Genomic DNA, 18,657 nt, shown 5'->3' with positions numbered 1-18,657 from the left:
TTTTTTTTTTTTTTTTTTTTCCGGGAGGTACAACTCTTGGGGGAGGAAGGAATGAGGATTCGACCTCGAGCCCAATAACTGAAAGCCAGTGGTGGATTTCGTTAATATCACATTTCACTCAAGTCATAATTATAGATACAATATGATTTACTCCGAGTATGTATAAGATTAGAACTTTCGAAGGAAGATCAGTATTACATCAACTTTATTGTTGAATCAATGTTATTAAGGTAGTATTTTGCAAGAATATAAGTACGAAGTATGTAAGAATTAAAGTAGGTCATTGTGATCTCAAAAAGAAGTTTGAGGACATGATACATTTAAATTATAGTAGACGGATTTGGTACTTTATCAATTTTATTTAGCTCATTACTTGCTATAATTAGTCAACCCAAGTTTAGATGAGATTTGATGTAAAATATCAACAAAAACTTTGTTTATTCAATCTATAAAAAGTGTCCATTACCTTGTCAACAATAATTTAGATGATATTCTCTATTAGTATGTTAATGGCAATGCAATACTAAATCGCGTAACTGTATTAATATTCAGTTATATATTTTAAATTTACTCTGTTAGTCAATTATAATAAATTATACACACAATTTAATGATATATAAACACCCCCATAAGACGATTTTCAAAAAACAAATACTCCCCAATTATAAGAGATCAACATTATCACATTTCACAATAATAGCAAATTTGTCCAAAAACCTTACTCGTATTGTTTTATATAAACTCATAAAAAGTTTATAGTATAAGCATTTAGTGGTACAAATCACATCAAAAATCAAAGTTTAGGGTTGGGGGGTCCATATTACAATTGGGTGGCAACATCAAACACATAAAGTCGTTAAGCAGACAACTGTTGAATCTGGTCATAGCCAACCAAATAAATTTGTTTTTATTTCCAATCTTATCCATTTTATTTGTAATGCCATTAAATTCGGGTTGTTAATAACATGCAATATCACTTGTTTACTTGGATTATCCAAATTCTTCAGTCGCCATCGGGTCATTTCTACCCGCATGCATTTCCGTGATTTTTTTGACATCCACTTTTTTTTTCATATACAACTTTTTGTTATACCTCATTCTTCTATACTTCTTTTGTCTCTTCATTCATTTATTAGGTGTGATGCTTGCATTTTTAACATATTGTTCAAAATGGAAAGCCAAACTAGTAACGATGACTTATTTAATTACTCGCTTTACTTTCTATGATAGTTTAACATGTCAAATTGTTTACATGTACACACATGACATGCATAAATGTGCACGGATGCAACTTAAGAACAAATTTAATTGGATACTAAACTTTTGAATAGTTAAATAATATATATTCACGAGATCACACAAAATGATGTTATGTATTCTCTTACTCACATGCTATATCGAGCTAGATTACATTAGAAATGACGTACTCCAGTAATTATGAGAGACGAACTTCAAAACATAAAAAGTTGTAGAGTGGGGAGGACGACGGAGGAAGGAATTGTATAGTCCATCCAAAATTTAAGCTGACCTGTAGGCATTATCTGATATACCAAGTATATCCTAGCAAAATTCCTAAGATCCCCACAATAATATAAGTAATAAAAAGGTTATTATGAAGTATAATTGTAATTGTATGGACATGGAGTGATCTTTACTCATATGAGTTGTCAGTTGCAAAACGCAGTACAACAATTTGACATTCTCGCTAGATCATTTATTGTAACAAAAACAACCCCTAAAAGGACATTTATACCTTTAACATCAACATCTATCTAGTATGGAGTACTAATTATTGCACTCCATCATAAGATACTCCTATTTTTTAAATAATCAAAATAAAAATAAAAATAAATTAAATTGCATGTGTATTGTGTATATATACTTATTACGGAGTGTTTAGAATCAATTTCATCCAAGGCTATTTTGGGTAAAGCATGCAACTCACATTTTATCTTGTCAAGAATTCTAGATTAAAGTCTTTAGGCATTAATTACAACAAATTAATGTAATCTTTTAGTCGTGTTAGCTTATTTATTTTTGTCATAAAAGGTGGCAAAACAATTGTTATAATTCCTAAAATACCCTTGGATTAGAGGTCTTTTCACAAAGATTTTTATTTTGAAAGTATTACTCCATATATAGTGTATATAAATACCAAGGATTTTTCAATTCATTAGAGTTGATTGCATTTGAAAATTGACATTTAATAAGGACTAGTTTGAAAATCTCGGTGATATGTGTAATATTAAGTATTGGCCGGAGTGATATCATAATTTAACATAATTAATTTGATGGATGATATTATTTGAGCTCAAAAAATTTGCATCTCACTAATGGTTAGTTACACCCAATACTTTATGATTAAAGATACCATTATTATTCTATGTTATGCATTAACGACTGTATTTGATATGAAATATAGAGTAATATACGGAGTATATGAAATTAATGTCAAGATGTAGGGTCCAATTTAATGAATTTGGAGAAAATAAAGACTAGTATGATTGTTGTATATCCATCATTAGTTACCATGTATTAATCTTTCAATTGTCACCACTTACGTTATTCAATAAATCAATAAATATGAATATGGAAGATTATAGAGGATAAGTGCTAATTTGTTCTCATAATTATAAGTAGTCATAATCACTAGTTACGTGAATAACCAGCTTGTAATGTTGTCGAATGCAGGGTAGCTATAAACTTATACAACTACGTATTTTTAGATATTATTATTGGTTGTTTGATGTATATATATTATATTATTATACGATTATACTTTATATTTAAAGTCTTAATTATTTTATAGTACGGTAGGTGGGCATGCAATAATAAGAATACATACATTTTATTTCAATTTAACCTAGTGAAAAATTACATTGTTACATAACAAAATCATCAATCATTTTTTTTTTTTTTTTTTTTTATCGAAAAGACTTAGCTTTCATCTATTATTTTTTTGCTAATATTCTTGCAATAATTTATAAATTGATGCCAACTTTGATTGCATGGAGCATAAATAAAGTGACTAAGTATCTCTGCTTTTTGACTTTGCATCCCATGAATACCTTAAAGAAGTAATAGTATGATAATTGGTAAATATACCTAGCTTACAACAAAGGAGATTTGAATCTTAGCCAAGAGGTATTAAGTTCAACTCTATCGACTGCTTTATTTTGTGAATAGCAGTGCAGTAGAGCCTAGCTTAGAGAGCAATTTTAATTTTTGGTTTCGATTTATGGGATTGATCGGAGATATTTCTAATAACAATACTAGTTAGATTGTTTTACAATTTGAATTAAATATTTCGACTTTTGACATTATATAGAGTCACAATATTTAAGACAACAAGACTTAAATAACAAACAACTAATCAGCACGTGGCAAATTATTAGCACGTACAATATTATACTTGTAGACTTGTAGTATACTAGTATATAGCGCTTGTGGTCAAAAGAAAATGTAATTATTTTCTGGGCTCAATTTAATTAATTTTATAAGAACGTATTATATGTTTAAAGTGAGACCGGATCAATTGATCTGACAAATTATATTTCGTGGGAAAATATGTAAGACTATGTCATCCCGTGTTACCATCATCGTAACTAGAATAAATTTGAAGAGTACTAGTGTTAAGTTATACTGAGTCATATACGTAACTTTCACATACATAGATTGCTTGAAGAAGGAGAATACCAAAGTTGAAAAAAAGGATTGATTCCATATGTATAAATATACAACATAGTAATACAAAATCATAAACTTTAGGAGAATAACTCTCATACATTATTCAAGAAACACCTAAATTATTAGAATAAAAATCATTCATCCAATAATTTGATTTGTCTACTAATTTTGTGACTACAATATAGTAAGACAGAGACTAAATATGTTGGACTAAATTCATATAAACTGTTGCAACTAGTCTTTTCAATTCCCACTTGTTAATATTCAAATAGAAGATATAATTAGTATTTTGTTTAATTTAGTATATGGTGACCATACACTATTTGTTAATTAGAAAGAAGGTGCCAAATATTTTAGGTGGAATATGATGCTTAAAATTAAACTATTAATTATATTATTAATATTAATTACATGTTAAATAATTAATGTTAGGAGGGAGGCTCAACCAACCTTATCATTAAAATTATATTTGTGGTTTTAATTTTTTATAACAAGGCAAAACAAAAAGGATGATTAGTACTATTATTATAAGCACATGGCCTAGGAAAGTTGCTTATTAGCCAATCCATATTATGGAGGATATGATTATATGGATGACTACTAAATAGAGTATGAAATAATTAAATTAAATAATATAATTACTATATTTTAGGTAATTATTTGAAAGACCCCTCTAAAATTAATTATTTGGCCTCCACCTCCCCAACTTTATTCTAAAGTTCTAAACAGTTGGCCCCTTAATGCAATTATTGTTTTCCAAAGGTCTACTCTTTTTGTTTTTGTTTTATTTTTAGGTAACGCTCTTTTGGTATTTGTTGTCAACTCGTAAGACAACTCCGAGTATGAGATATATACCATTCACATGTACTTTTTTAAAGGGTATTTTTGGGAATTTTTTTGTAAAATTATTAGATACATATATGAAAATAATAATAATAAATGAATAATTAGTTTATATTTTCTTTAAGAGTCATCAAATAGGAAAAAAGACACAAAATTTAATAAAGTTATATTGCAATAATGAAATGTCTATGACATCTTAACCTAGCAATAAAACCAAACTATTAGGTACATAAATCACACATGCTCGGTTGCTCACTTGCTCTGTATAGGTTACAATACAATTCACATAATTACGTTCATTATCAAATACTTCCTTCAGTTACGCGTACACTTATCAAATCATAATTTTAACTATTAATATTTATATTTTTTAATAACAAAAAATACTTTATATAAAAATATTTCTTTGAAAACACACATATGTATTATTGAGATGATCTTAACAAAATTCCATAATTTTTTTCTTATAAAATTACGAAAATTTGAGAATATAGATAGTACGCCTCGTGGTAAATATAGTGAAAATAAAAGTATCTCATCTAAAAAAAAAAGAAAATATGAGTATATATTAGTACTTGTACTCATATCTATACCATTAATATAATTTTTAAATTGAAAAAAAAAAAAAAACCTTCATGAAATAATTAATACTGACCCTAATCACCCAACATCCTAGTTAAAACAGTGGCAAAACCGTAATAAACAAAAAATAATAATGGCATAATTGTCATTAAAAAACAAATAAAAATCAGCATATAAAGACAACATACATACACATTCCAAATAGCTAGCCATCTTTCTTCTCTTCCTCTCATTTTCTTTCTCTCTCCTCTTCTTCCTTATATCTCGCTTACTTCTGTATAACCTTGTACAATACGTAACAGAAAATTTTTAAAATTAGAGAGAGAAAATAAAACTCCCCCATTTTATTTATTTATTTTATCACAAAAATATAAGAAAAAAAAAAAAAAAAAAAAAAAAAACCAAAAAAAATGTCAGGAGGAAGAAGAAGAAATAATAATCTCCTCCTTTCTATTACTCTCTCCCTCCTCTCCTTCTTTACCGTCGTTTCAAACGCTTCGTTTAATCTTCCCACCATCTCCTTCGACGACGGATACACCCCTCTTTTCGCTGATTTTAATATTAAAAAGTCCGAAGACGGCCGCAGCGCTAACCTCCACCTCAATCGCTATGCCGGTACGTTTCTTTTTTGTTCGTGTTGTGTTATCGTGTCGTGTTTTATTTTAAATTTTCTCACCTTAAGTTTGGGTTTGGTTCGTGCCATGTTGTCATGTGAAACGAAAATTTGTAACATACCCTTGGAAATTGGCATTAATATTTATTTTATGTGTTATCTAATTAATATTAATGTTATGGTTATGATTTTCAGGGTCAGGATTTATTTCATCACAATATTACGATTATGGATTTTTTAGCTCAAGAATTAAGCTGCCCGGTAATTACACGGCTGGAGTCGTGGTAGCCTTCTATGTAAGCACACCTTCTATTATTATAACGCGTTTTTCCATTTGGTAGGCAGTAATAAATAAAACAGTCGTAGATTACAGTAATTTTGATATTGATTTGAATTTGAATTATATTATACAGACGTCAAATGGAGATGTATGGGAGAAGAATCACGACGAGTTGGACATCGAATTCTTGGGAAACTTGAAGGGGAAGCCATGGAGATTTCAAACTAACATGTATGGAAATGGAAGCACAAGTAGAGGAAGAGAAGAGAGATATCGTTTATGGTTTGATCCTACTAAAGAATTTCATCAATATAGCATTCTTTGGACCCGTAAAAACATCATGTATGTTCCTTTTCCCTCTTCTAAATCCTTTAAACATATTTTATTTCGTGTTTGTATCGTATCTGTATCTATACTGTATCCGTATTCGTGTCGTGTTCGTATAGGTAAAAACGTTTTCATATGCTGACATGTTATAATTAAGCTATTTTAGGTTATGTCAATATCGTATCTGTGTTTGTGTTTGGTCATTAGAATGAACGTTACATATATTTTTAATTGTATTCGTGTTCGTTCGAGTGGAACATATGTTTTGACACGTTAGGTGGGTTAAGGGAGACTTTTAGTAGCTGGGTTTTGGCTTTAACCACCTAGGCAACACCTTTTTGTAACGCGGAATTTTGAAAAAAAAAAAAAGACGAGAGATTTGTGGTGAATGTATTAATGGAGGAGAGCGTTTCAACGCCAAAGAATTTATTTTCTTCCTTTGGTTGTTTTTTGACCATATTTTATATTTTTAGTTTCATGCGTCTCTTTTTTTTTCTCTATTCTTAGGTAACTTTTCATATTGGCTAGTATTCCAATTTTGACGTCTTCTTTTTTTCTATATTTTGATGCTAAAATTATACTTTCTTTGGATAGAATCATAAAAATCTTTTCTTGCTTAATATATCTAATCTATTATTGGAGAGCTTTCCTATTTTATGGGAATTTTATAAATTGGGTTTATATGGTGCCCAATTTACTACTTTATAATTTAGTGATTTATTTTCATAATTATAAAATAAAGTACTCCGCTATTAAAAAAAATAATAATACAAAAAAATAAAGTACTCCCGTGTCCATAGTAATCAACAAATCTTAGCCATTAAGGTGTAATCGTTGCTAGCTAACATAAAGTTAATATTTGCTAGCTAAGCATATAATATTGTTTCATTTAAGTATGATTTTTTCCTTATTTATTTCATAATATTGCAAATATTAAAAAAAATTATTCAAAATAATTAATGATTTGACATCTTAAAATATTTCAAAGCAATTAGGATGTTCAATATCTCCATACCAATATGAATATATCATTGCTTCCGGGAAAAATATGATGTCTCATGATGTTTTATATATTCGCTTCATTAATAGGTATAAAAGTGCTACTGGTATAGATATCATGGGCCATTAATATTTAATAGTCTAGTCCCTACTTACCCATACATTCAAAATGTTTTTAAGACCATAACATAACTAATAAATCTATAAAAGTTATCCTTAAGAAGGTATTGTTATAGTGTGAGGTTCCGTCCAATTAATAAACTTATTGATAATTTGAATAAGGTGTGAATTATAAGTGATGATTAAATAAATTTTGACTAATTGAATTTGTACCACAAACATGGAATTGAAGTATGGAATATATCCCAGCTGTGGTGCACTATTATATGGGTCATTTTCAACAAAGCAGCTTGCCTAACTGTAAACCTTATTTAGGTGATACTACTTATTTTAAATTCTCAAGTAAAATAATCATTCAACTTTTATATATGTTGGTTACTACAATTCCTACACAAATTCATTTATTATTTTGTGAGGTTTAATTTTTTAAAGTGATGATGTTTCATTCATTTCTTTTGCAATGAATGAAATAAATGTTTTGAATTTGCACGCTTCTTTGCCTTCAATCATTATTTATACATTTATAGAGTTTCGTTTTTAAAATTCATTTTAGCTCCTATGCAATTAATAATATATTTTTTTTTATGGGGGCACATTTGTCATAAATTTTTTTAACCAACTACTCTTTTCCACTATTTGATTTTTTTATTATTTGGATAAAGACAATTTCAATACTTAAATTTATATTGTACTTGTAATAAAGTTCTTATATGGTTATTGGCTATAACAACCATAAGATACTATATATAAATATCCGTTAGTTTAACTGCTAAAGTCTTGAAGATGACGTATTATATTTCTTGACAACTTGTATCGACATTAAATGGCTTAAAAAAAACAAAGATTGTGCGATATATATTGTATGAAGCATGTATGTAATAGTATGGTCTTTACGTATTTTATAGTTGATCACTCTTAATTTTTAATCATTTTGTGATGACTTAGAACTATCAACAGTAGATATTCTTAACTTGTATCGTACTAAACCGTTAGATATTTTCATGCAATGCAGATTTTACGTAGACAACGTCCCAATCAGAGAAATAGTCCGCAATGAAGCAATGGGATCAGACTACCCATCTAAGCCAATGTCCCTCTACGCCACCATATGGGACGCCTCGAGCTGGGCCACCGCGGGTGGTAGATACAAGGTCAAGTACGAGTTTGAGCCCTACGTGTCCGAGTTCACCGACTTTGTGCTAGACGGGTGTGCTGTAGACCCTATTGAACAAGTAGCGGGCACAACAAGCTCTTCGGACTGTAACGCTAAGAAGGAAGAAATCGAAAATAAGGAGTATTCACAAATTACTCTTAGGGGACAAAAGGCCATGAAGTGGTTTAGGGAGAAGTACATGTACTACTCATATTGTTATGACACGCTCCGATACCCGGTCCCACCACCGGAGTGTGTGATCGTGGCGTCCGAGCAAGAGAGGTTCAAGGAGACGGGAAGGCTCAAGTTCGGGTCTATTCCTAAGAGGCAAAGGAGGAGGAGAGGTCGTGGAAGGAAGCAAATTAACAATGTTGAGTCTAAGGAATTACAAGCTAATATGTGAGTTTGTGATGTAATAATATTGGGTTTATTGATGTAAATTAAAAAGAAATTAGGTGATGAGGGTGATTGTGAGTGAATATATATATATATATGTGATTTATTCTTTTGGGGTTGTTTTGGGTTAATATAAATGATAAAGAGTTAATTATGTGGAAGCATAGTACATTTTACACATATATAAACATGATTCTTTCTATTCTTTTATTAATTCTTGAAGTTATTATGATATGACCAAAAAAAAAAAGATCTATATATTTTACTAATTGAATTACCTTATCAATCAATGCATAATTATCGATTTGATTCATAAGAAATTGAAAGTACATTTGTGTATTGACAATTACTAGCTACTATGTATAAAGAGCTAAGATAACTTAGAAATCAAGGCAAGCACATCCTTCCTACAATGCATACTATGGCTTAAAATTTGCTAATCTCGCTTGAACTGATCAAGTTATAGCATTAATTACACTTATACGATATAAGAATATAACATTTGTTTATTCCGAAATCACTTCCTTAATTACAAAAGTCAGGAGAATCTCAAAACATCTATTTGTATACCCTCAGAACAACACAAAAATACTACCAAAATTGAGAAATTCAAAAAGTTGTTACGATGAATTGGAGTAAATAGGATGTGTGTGATCCTAATAGTACAAATATGTACTCTGTAGTAGTAACTTAAATGTATAAAGAAATAAATGTTGAGTATACATAGTCAATCTCTACTTCAAAAAGTACAAATGTACAACCAAAATAGTGTCATATAATAAGCTAAGCAAAGGCGATACTTTGTATCTTTCCAATTACTAGGCCTAATAAAATACCGTTGAAAAAATTGCTTACAACTTAAGTATCTCACAAGTTAATTGATAACGAATTCACTGAAAAAAAAAATTCAAAAATTGCATAAAAAGAATAGAAAGAATATAACTTAATAGTTCAACTTACTATTGCACTTGTGAACCCAGTGACCAATTAGAATTTAGATGGAAAATGCCACTAATCGCACGTAGAATAGAACAATTTAGTAAACAGAAAGTTCACATGTTATTACTTTTGTATTCGATATCTAAAATCATGCCGCAAATTAGAATTGATATGTTTACAACAAGTTTAACAGATTGTGCTTTAAGGAAGTGTATATCATATTTTCATACAATAAAGTCTTAAAACATAAAGATTTTGCTAGCAAAAGTGACGACATTATCTTATTGATATATGCTTAAGTTTAATTAGCGGGATAATTTCGCTTCCAAAAATATTAGTAGTTTAGCCTGATTAAACTAGTATATTAAGAAAAAGAAAGGATATGATTTATAATATTGTACCTAGATTTGGACTTGTAAAAGATAGACAAAATATTAATAATCCTTTTTAACGGATATCTTAGTAATGAAGCCATGAAGATAGCCGACATATTAGGTAAATCAACTAGATTAATGACTTCAATGTGTGATGATTGATGAGCTTAAGAGTACTTCATACTTTTTTTTTTTGACATTCCAAAATTTAATTAATTGAAAAAAAATAAGTAATGTAGTGTTCTCTAAAGTTACCCATTGCATGCATGACAACCATCCATTAGAAATTACGGAGAATGAATTTATGATCATTTCTTATTTGGAGATTAAAAGTTTAATGGTTGCTAATTAATGATACTCATTTGCAATATATATATATATATATATATATATATATATATATATATATATATATATATATATATATATATATATATATATATATATATATATTCATTCTACCATCATTTTGTTAAAGTTACGTTGTTGCTTTGGTCACCCATTATTCTTCATAGTAAAAATTTAAAAACACCATACCACTACAAGAAAAATGTCTTTTCGTAGCGATTGTACATATTTGCAAGCTAAGTCTGTTTGTGAAATAATTAAGGAAGTCGTATCATTTTACAATCGCCATGGTTTTCCCATATAAAATCAATACGGAAAGCATAATAATATATATCCACACTATTTTTACACATTTATATAATTTTGAGAAATCGTATCGTTTACATTCGCCACTAAATCCTAAAAATCGATACGAAAAGCCTTTTCAACACTAGATATATAAATATTGTTTGACAAAGAATACATAAAATATGTCATAGCTTATTGGTGAAACATTTAATATAAGAGTTTGAGGTTGCATGTTCGAATCTTGTAAAGATCATACGCATCGATTATTGAGGCCAACCCCAGCGATATTGAAAACCACTGCTAAGGCAACGGGGGATATTGTACAAAAATAATGTATACATTAATGTATTACTCGTATTAGATTAATTAATTGAAGGTGGTAGTTAGAGTTGCCATGTTCTTAACCTGGTTGGGTGAGCTTCTTATTATTCCATCGACCGGCCAAGCTGTATAGCATGCAACTATTTCAGGCAAACTTTTGTAATGTAGCTCTTCCCTTAAAAAGTAATCCGTATTACATTCATTAGCTAGCTAGGTGGCGCGGTTGTTAATTGTCCGCATATATTCCTTCATGACTCGTTGACTTTTCCAACCCAAGCCCTTAAAATAAGTTTGTCTAAAATAATTGAGCATCTGGCTACATATACTATATACGAGTTTCAGTTAGTTAATACTAGAGTTGATCATGGATCGGATTCCAGTTCCAAAAAATAGTTGATTATAAGTCGAGAAGTTTTTCCCTAACTCCAAATTTGAGATCGACTTGAGCCAGTCCGATCCAAACTATACTATATATAAATGGAAGATTCTAACTAGATCGAGTCAAGATTGATCTACTCTTATTTAAACACATTGTTCTCTCTTTTTTTTTCTTCACATTACCATGCACTCATGCGTCATTACTTAAACAAAAAGTAAGGAAAAAAGTAGCTTACTTAAAACTTCTGTGAACAAAATTTGCTATTCACGGATACACCTACTGACCTACTAAGTGGCTATGTTCAAGTAATTGTCTATTGACTCTATATTCATCGGATTTGTTGCAACTTGCGAGTAGTTATATTTTAATTAAACCAACATAATTAATGCAAATTAGAGAGCAAAAGGTCAAGAAGTACGTGTTATTATACTATTCAATTCCCTCCAAATTAAGAAAAGGTAGTGCTTATTAAAAGTCTAGTAGTACAAACTACTTTTCTTTTAATACGTACTCCCTAAGTTTAATGTTATTTGACCACTAAATATATGGGCATGATCCTCAAATTCATTAACTATTGAAAATTTTAACCTTTACAAGCATACAACATGACCAACTATTACATACAGCTAACGCATCAAACGGGCGGGTTTCCTGCCTAACCTGCCCTATAAAGGGATATTAACATTGGAGCTAACTGTGCCAGTATAAATAAACACTCATAAGTGGCGGAATTCCTGCACATAATAAAAAGGAATGTACAACATCCATACTCAATGTACATAAAACCACATAACTCCCCCCATATGTTCATACTCAATGTATATACATACGTTCGAAGATTTTTAGTGCGTAAGCTCTTTCACCTTACGTTGTTTACATATCTTTTTAGACTTGGTGATGACTCTCAAATCATTACATAATCAATCATTATAATCATTCGAGCAATCAAACATATCAATTTAATTCTTGAATAATTAGTGAGAACATAACCTTTAATATTGATCCCTTTTTTAATCTATCTCGGTGTCAAAGACACCTTAAACGCATAATTAATGCGCCACAAATCCTATCCTTTAAGTGCACTTAGCCACCAAAATATAATTTTATCCTCGTGTAGAGTGTACATAGACACTTAAATATATAGCTCATTTTCCATGCTTATAGCATCAATAATATGAACCATACGAAAATTCTCTTTTAATATTCCAAACTCGATTAAACATATAGTTTAATGAAACATGTTCTCTATCATATCAATGATAAAAGTGTGGTTTATATTCATCATGCCAACATAATTATTTCCAATCATCAATTCACCATAAATAATCCATACTTAAATCATTCACCAACACAAATCCAACCAACTATTTCAACAATACCTATCATGATACTACCTTTGATTAATTAATCAAAGTCTAGCATGCTTCTATTCACTTAAATAATTACCAAGTACGTACGCGAACGTACCTTGAATATGATCTTGACTAAATAAAGTCACTCACATTTCCAGCTCATTGGTTAGTTTCTTTACAAACATTATTGGAAGATTTAACTCTCAGCTCTTGTGTAGACTTTATTTGAGCAGTCTCTAAATACAATGCCCTTGATGAACCGAATTAAAGTCCTTGGAATTAGGGTTGTTCCATTATAATGTAAAGCAAACTTCGAATACAAAATATTTGTAGCAACTAAATCACTTGAATTGAATCAGGTCATATTTGGGCTGATGGATCACTTAATTAGTTTCAGCTTAGTTAGTTAGCTTGTCATTGGCCCAGATATAGGCCATACGTAATCCATATTGAATATTGTAGAAGCCCATTAGAAATCTTTTGCTGCTAAGTTTTATTTAGCTCTATTTTTGAAAAATAGATAAAATTGATCTGAGCGTCACAAATTATTCAAAATGCAACAAGAAATTTGTTTAAAAAAAAAAAAAAAATGCAACAAGAAATAGTAAACCTTGGGCTTCAACTCAAATCTTGAATTTAACTGTAAGCGACACTAAAAATATATGCTACTCTTTGTACTACATCGGATAATAACTATTCGTACTAACTTAAATAAAGCATGTATCTGTATTCTGTATGGTTATGAAGGCAAGAAACTAACGAGGACACCAAAGAAACCTACAAAAGATTTGGCTCTATAGGATACGCTACTGGTGGACTGACTAATTTCACTGAAACATACTACTAACGGAGTCGTCGTCATGAATCCTCCAAATGGTTTCCCCCAAAAGGTTTGCTGTCGAAAGGACAGTCAGCTGGGGGAACAAGTTCTTTACTGCCATCGGAATTGTGTTTGTTACGATCACTTCCTGGAAACAACCACTGGACAATCTCTCAATTGCTGGTGGACTGCAAAACAAACATCAATAAATAAGATTAGCAACTGGTTAAGTGGTCGTGTAGTTTACTATACGATGGCCCAAACTAGTAAGACCATGAGTGTTTCTCAAAGCACTGAACGTAATCATTTTGCAACTCAAATGCCAAGTACCGGAACAAACACATTTTAAAGTGATCCTGGCACAAGTTTTCTGATGAATATAAAGCCTTGAAAATGGAGGAGCCAAAAGATCTAATAGTCCTGTCAAGAGAACACCGAAGGAGATGCAATGGAAAATAATCATGGAGGGAGGAGCCAAACCAACTCTAGTGTGTCCCGAGTAATAAAAGGTGCTAATTTACAGAGTTTGCATACATCATCTAGTACAGTACTTGATTATAAGTCGTAGTATAATTACTAACCAACACTCACGGAGTAAAAGAACAAGCTAATAAGAGAAAAGGCATTTCAGTGAACCTCTTCACAGATTAACAACACATCAATGTTAAAACTTGCATCTCCAAAGAGGCTACAACTTGGTGCAAGGTAAAGGAGTGATCGTATGCAGCCAACTTTCTTAATGTAACAGGCCTTTTCCGGGACTAGAAATTAGTCGTGAGGTTGTTTTACAACTCACACTTTAAAACCTCTTCACAAAACAGAAACTTAAATTTAAAATATAAAAAATTTATACCTAAAGACAGCATGAGTGCAACATGCATAGACTTCTCTAGCCCCCTCTTCATGCAGCAGTTCTGCACCTTTTGTAATAGTACCTACAGTCAAATTTTTCATTAGTTATCATATTATTTACATACACAATACTTTGACAACCAAATTTTTAGAAATGTCAAAATAATTTAGCACGCTCAAACACCCAAAATCAAAAGACTAACCCGCTGTATAGCATTGTCCAATTGCTCATACAGATCCCCTGAACCATGGCATGGGCAGGGCAAATGGTGCAGACATTTACTAATGAAACAGGCTGGACATAGATTACTAATCCGTATTATATTAGGTGGATAAAATGATAAAAGGACATGGAAACAAAGCCCTCCATATAAAAACATTTAAGGAAAAAATGAGCATTGAATTCCTATAAGCAGTCTTCTGAGCTCCAAGAAAAAATAAGTCAAAAGATTTGCAAGACTTGAACTTATTACTCAGCAAAAGAAAACTTGTCACAACGGTAAAAGCTGAAAGTTATCATGTATACTACTTCCAGCCATGAATAAAACCATGTAGATAGCTATATATATCGTTTTACAAAACAACTTACCAGCAGTGTCTATCATGTCATCCAACATAACAGCAACTTTTCCTTTCACATCACCAATAAGATTCATCACCTGCGCCACAAAAATTCAGGTTTAAGCGCCGTAAGTTACTTTACCTTAATGAATACCAAACAAGATAAACATTATTAAAAGACAAATAAAAATTATAATAACAAGCAGATTGTGATATGCATAAGGATGAACCAAGTATGACTTCATATTTTTTAATAGCATGTATTGGATTAAGCCCGTGAAGGAGGCACAGATTTTTATATTTGAAGATGATTCAATCATCTAAAGCCTTGGAATAATAGTGTTTTCCCTTAACAGAAAGAATATTAAGCACGTACTTGGCAATAACAAAAGGATAACTCAAATTCCTTTACTGATCGATATGCCAGATTATTCAAATTCCTAACAAACTATTTATAAGAAAATCACCTCAGCTACATTGTGAGCATGCCGTCTTTTATCCACAATGGCTAAAGGTGCATCAGACAGGTTTTTGGCAAAAGCACGGGCCCTTGCAACTCCTCCAACATCGGGGGAAACTACAACCAAGTCACTTGAAGCAATACCCTTTCTTGCTAGATAATCAAGTATCACAGGCTGCATGTATAATAATGAAAGCATCAGAAGTTGCAAATGATCATCTCTAGATGTCACCAACATTCATCAGTGCATGTATTCAAAACCATCAATCGTTACCTGACAGTATAAATGATCTATAGGAATATCAAAGTAACCCATTGATTGCCCAGAATGGAGATCACATGCCAGCACCCTTGTAGCACCTGCCGCTGTAATTTGATTTGCAACTAGTTTGGCAGCAAGGGATTCACGGCCCTGAGTCTGAAATAAACAAGTAGATTCAGACGATATGGTTTTCAAAATCACAAATTATGAGGTAAGAACCTGAATAGATGTGACATAAACATAATGACACATATAGTAACGTATTCTCATACGTTTTCAGCTCTACAATTTGAGTTCAGTCAATGAGAACAGGCCCTAAGTCAAGTAAATAATAATTTGACACTAGTAACTCCAACTTACAAATACCAAAAGACAAAATAGGAAAATCAAGAATTACTTGCCTTCCTATCTGCTCTGGCATATCCAAAATATGGAATGACTGCAGTGATAGTTTTGGCTGATGCTCTACGACAAGCATCTATCATTAAAAAAAGCTCCATTAGATTTTCATTTACCGGAGGGCTTGTGGGTTGAATGATAAATACATCACACCCTCTCACACTCTCTTTCAGCTGCACATTAATCTCGCCATCTGCAAAGCGACTTATCTTCACTTTTCCCAGCTCTATACCCATGTACCAAGCAACTTCCTGAACACAACAACCATCAAAAGAGTGACAAATCAAATATTGGGATTATACACACCAACATTAACACAAACACAATGATATAAACTACGAACTGACCTTAGCCAGAGCAAGATTTGCTGTCCCTGAAAACAGTTTCAGCCTTGTATCACTCGTATTTACAGAATTCTCTAAACGTCTCGACTTTGGCTGAGAATGCTCGTCGAGGATTGGGAAAGGGAGAGATCGTCGTCCATTAACTGTCTCCAACGGCTCTGAACCATTACATTTCTACAAGAGTGTTACAAATTACAAAACCAAATCATAAGAAACTTGATTCGAGCCTAAACTACACACCACTCAATCTCATATAACCGATGTTTGGTAACTAAAACTTGTTTCAAACAGATACTCCCTCCGTGTTTTTTTTTAAATGCATCACTTTGATTTTTACTACTCCAATTAACAATCACTTTGATTTTTACTAATTGATAATTAAATATATTAACGGTCAAAGTTACATCTACGTAAATGTGCTTACACTATATGTCGAAATAAATAAGAGCAGTAAAATTATATGAAAACTGACTTTTTTTTTCCGAATAGTTAAAAGACTACACTATATGTCGAAATAAATAAGAGCAGTAAAATTAAAATTCAATCATTAATTAAAGACTAAAAATATAAAGAATTTGTTTTGAAAAAAAAATACTCGTAAATAAAAGACATTACAAAAACATTATTCAATCAGCTTCCATAACTGCAAATTTTATAAGTAATGAAATTAATCATCAATTTAGTCGCACAAAATAATAAAGTTGAATTATAACATTCTTCAAAAAAATATAAAAATATACCATGCATTATACCAAACTGACACCGGAAAAAAACATCAGAAATCAGATATGTAACCACAGTTCTGGATTTCAGAATTGATACATTCATATAAATCGCAACACAAAAAAAATACAAAAAAAAAAAGGACTTACGACGGAAAAAGGGAGTGAGATGCGACAAGGCAGCGAGCGAGGAGGAGGGGCAAAAGTAGGGCAAAAGGAAGTAGAAGAAGACGAAGATGACAAACACCGAAGAGCCATTGACGCCATTGTGTATGTGTATGTGTATTTCTTTTCTGGTGTTATAACTTTGCTTTTCTAGGACTTGACACCGGACCAGGGTTGGGTGACTACGCCGTATATTTTATTTGACCACTTAACTAATTTTTTTTCGATTGAGGATATATTGGTGTAACTCATCTATTGAAACGATCATATGAGATCTTGGTGTGGATCTTGAGAAAAAAATAATCGGTTTATGGAATTAATTCTATCTAGATGAAGAGATTACATTGTTAAAATTTACGATAATATTTCAAATATCTCATCCCATACTTTTGATGTTAAAGATCATTTTTAGAAAAAAAGGGTCAAATACTATCATTTTTTAGAAAAGGAACGTGTTCCCCCTTGAACTACTCCATATTAACCTTGGCGGAGCTTGAGTTGAATTAATGAAATTATGTGCTTCTTTAACGTCAGATAGGCTAGTAATGTAAATTTTTTTACGGTAAATTATACTAAATTTATTAAATATAAATAAATTGTAAATATGATATTTTATCTGTTATATAAAATCTTTAATATAAAAAAATAAATTTTTAATATTTTCAATAATCTATATTCAAAATCATTATTCATTGTTTTACCATATCTTTTATTTCGATAGAATCACCATTTCGTCTACAACCAACTTACTACATGTATGGATAAATTGAACCGTGCAATGTTAGCAAAATTGAAATTAATATATATTTAATCTTTATATCTATATAAAATAAATCAATATATTTACCAAGGGGAAGGCTCTTATGAGAATTTAGGTCTTATATGAGAAACTCACTTATATGAGAATACATCTTAGCCGTAGATTAGATTCAATCTAACCGCCCAAAACATTCTACAGTAATGGCAAAATTGTAATTTTGTTTGCTGATATACCCCCTTCTCTTTTTTCACTTTCACTGATTTTTTTCTCTCTCTAAAATTTAGGTTTTTCTCTCTCTAAATTCCATCCAC

General features: G+C 30.9%; 2 protein-coding genes across 2 annotated transcripts; one reads left to right on the top strand and one right to left on the bottom strand.

Moving 5' to 3' along the window:
* The first annotated feature begins 5,297 nt into the window (after window positions 1-5,297).
* Window positions 5,298-9,210, top strand: LOC145594213 (putative xyloglucan endotransglucosylase/hydrolase protein 30). Its single transcript, XM_081650548.1, has 4 exons — window positions 5,298-5,727; window positions 5,921-6,021; window positions 6,139-6,347; window positions 8,464-9,210. Exons 1-4 carry the CDS (start codon window positions 5,523-5,525, stop codon window positions 9,005-9,007), a joined length of 1,059 nt encoding a protein of 352 aa, XP_081506674.1. The 5' UTR covers window positions 5,298-5,522; the 3' UTR covers window positions 9,008-9,210.
* Window positions 9,211-13,817: 4,607 nt separating this feature from the next.
* Window positions 13,818-17,726, bottom strand: LOC145580988 (ribose-phosphate pyrophosphokinase 2, chloroplastic-like). The gene is made up of 8 exons (XM_081638065.1): window positions 17,572-17,726; window positions 16,703-16,873; window positions 16,358-16,606; window positions 15,969-16,112; window positions 15,702-15,869; window positions 15,263-15,332; window positions 14,675-14,756; window positions 13,818-14,009 (listed from the first exon to the last, which is right to left on the bottom strand). Exons 1-8 carry the CDS (start codon window positions 17,686-17,688, stop codon window positions 13,829-13,831), a joined length of 1,182 nt encoding a protein of 393 aa, XP_081494191.1. The 5' UTR covers window positions 17,689-17,726; the 3' UTR covers window positions 13,818-13,828.
* Between the last annotated feature and the right edge of the window lie 931 nt (window positions 17,727-18,657).

Source organism: Chenopodium album, chromosome 2, assembly GCF_948465745.1.
Source record: "Chenopodium album chromosome 2, dcCheAlbu1.1, whole genome shotgun sequence".
Lineage (NCBI taxonomy): Eukaryota > Viridiplantae > Streptophyta > Magnoliopsida > Caryophyllales > Amaranthaceae > Chenopodium > Chenopodium album.
This window is presented reverse-complemented; position numbering and strand designations above follow the sequence as displayed.

What these genes read in the sequence shown, in the direction of transcription:
- LOC145594213 (XM_081650548.1), top strand. Translation starts at nt 5,523, where the DNA reads ATGTCAGGAGGAAGAAGAAGAAATAATAATCTCCTCCTTTCTATTACT. An exon ending in CCACCTCAATCGCTATGCCG is followed by an intron (nt 5,728 to 5,920) that starts GTACGTTTCTTT and finishes TATGATTTTCAG; the next exon opens with GGTCAGGATTTATTTCATCA. An exon ending in TGGACCCGTAAAAACATCAT is followed by an intron (nt 6,348 to 8,463) that starts GTATGTTCCTTT and finishes CATGCAATGCAG; the next exon opens with ATTTTACGTAGACAACGTCC.
- LOC145580988 (XM_081638065.1), bottom strand. Translation starts at nt 17,688, where the DNA reads ATGGCGTCAATGGCTCTTCGGTGTTTGTCATCTTCGTCTTCTTCTACT. An exon ending in TAGATCATTTATACTGTCAG is followed by an intron (nt 15,870 to 15,968) that starts GTAACGATTGAT and finishes TTATACATGCAG; the next exon opens with CCTGTGATACTTGATTATCT. An exon ending in TGACATGATAGACACTGCTG is followed by an intron (nt 14,757 to 15,262) that starts GTAAGTTGTTTT and finishes ATTTGACTGTAG; the next exon opens with GTACTATTACAAAAGGTGCA.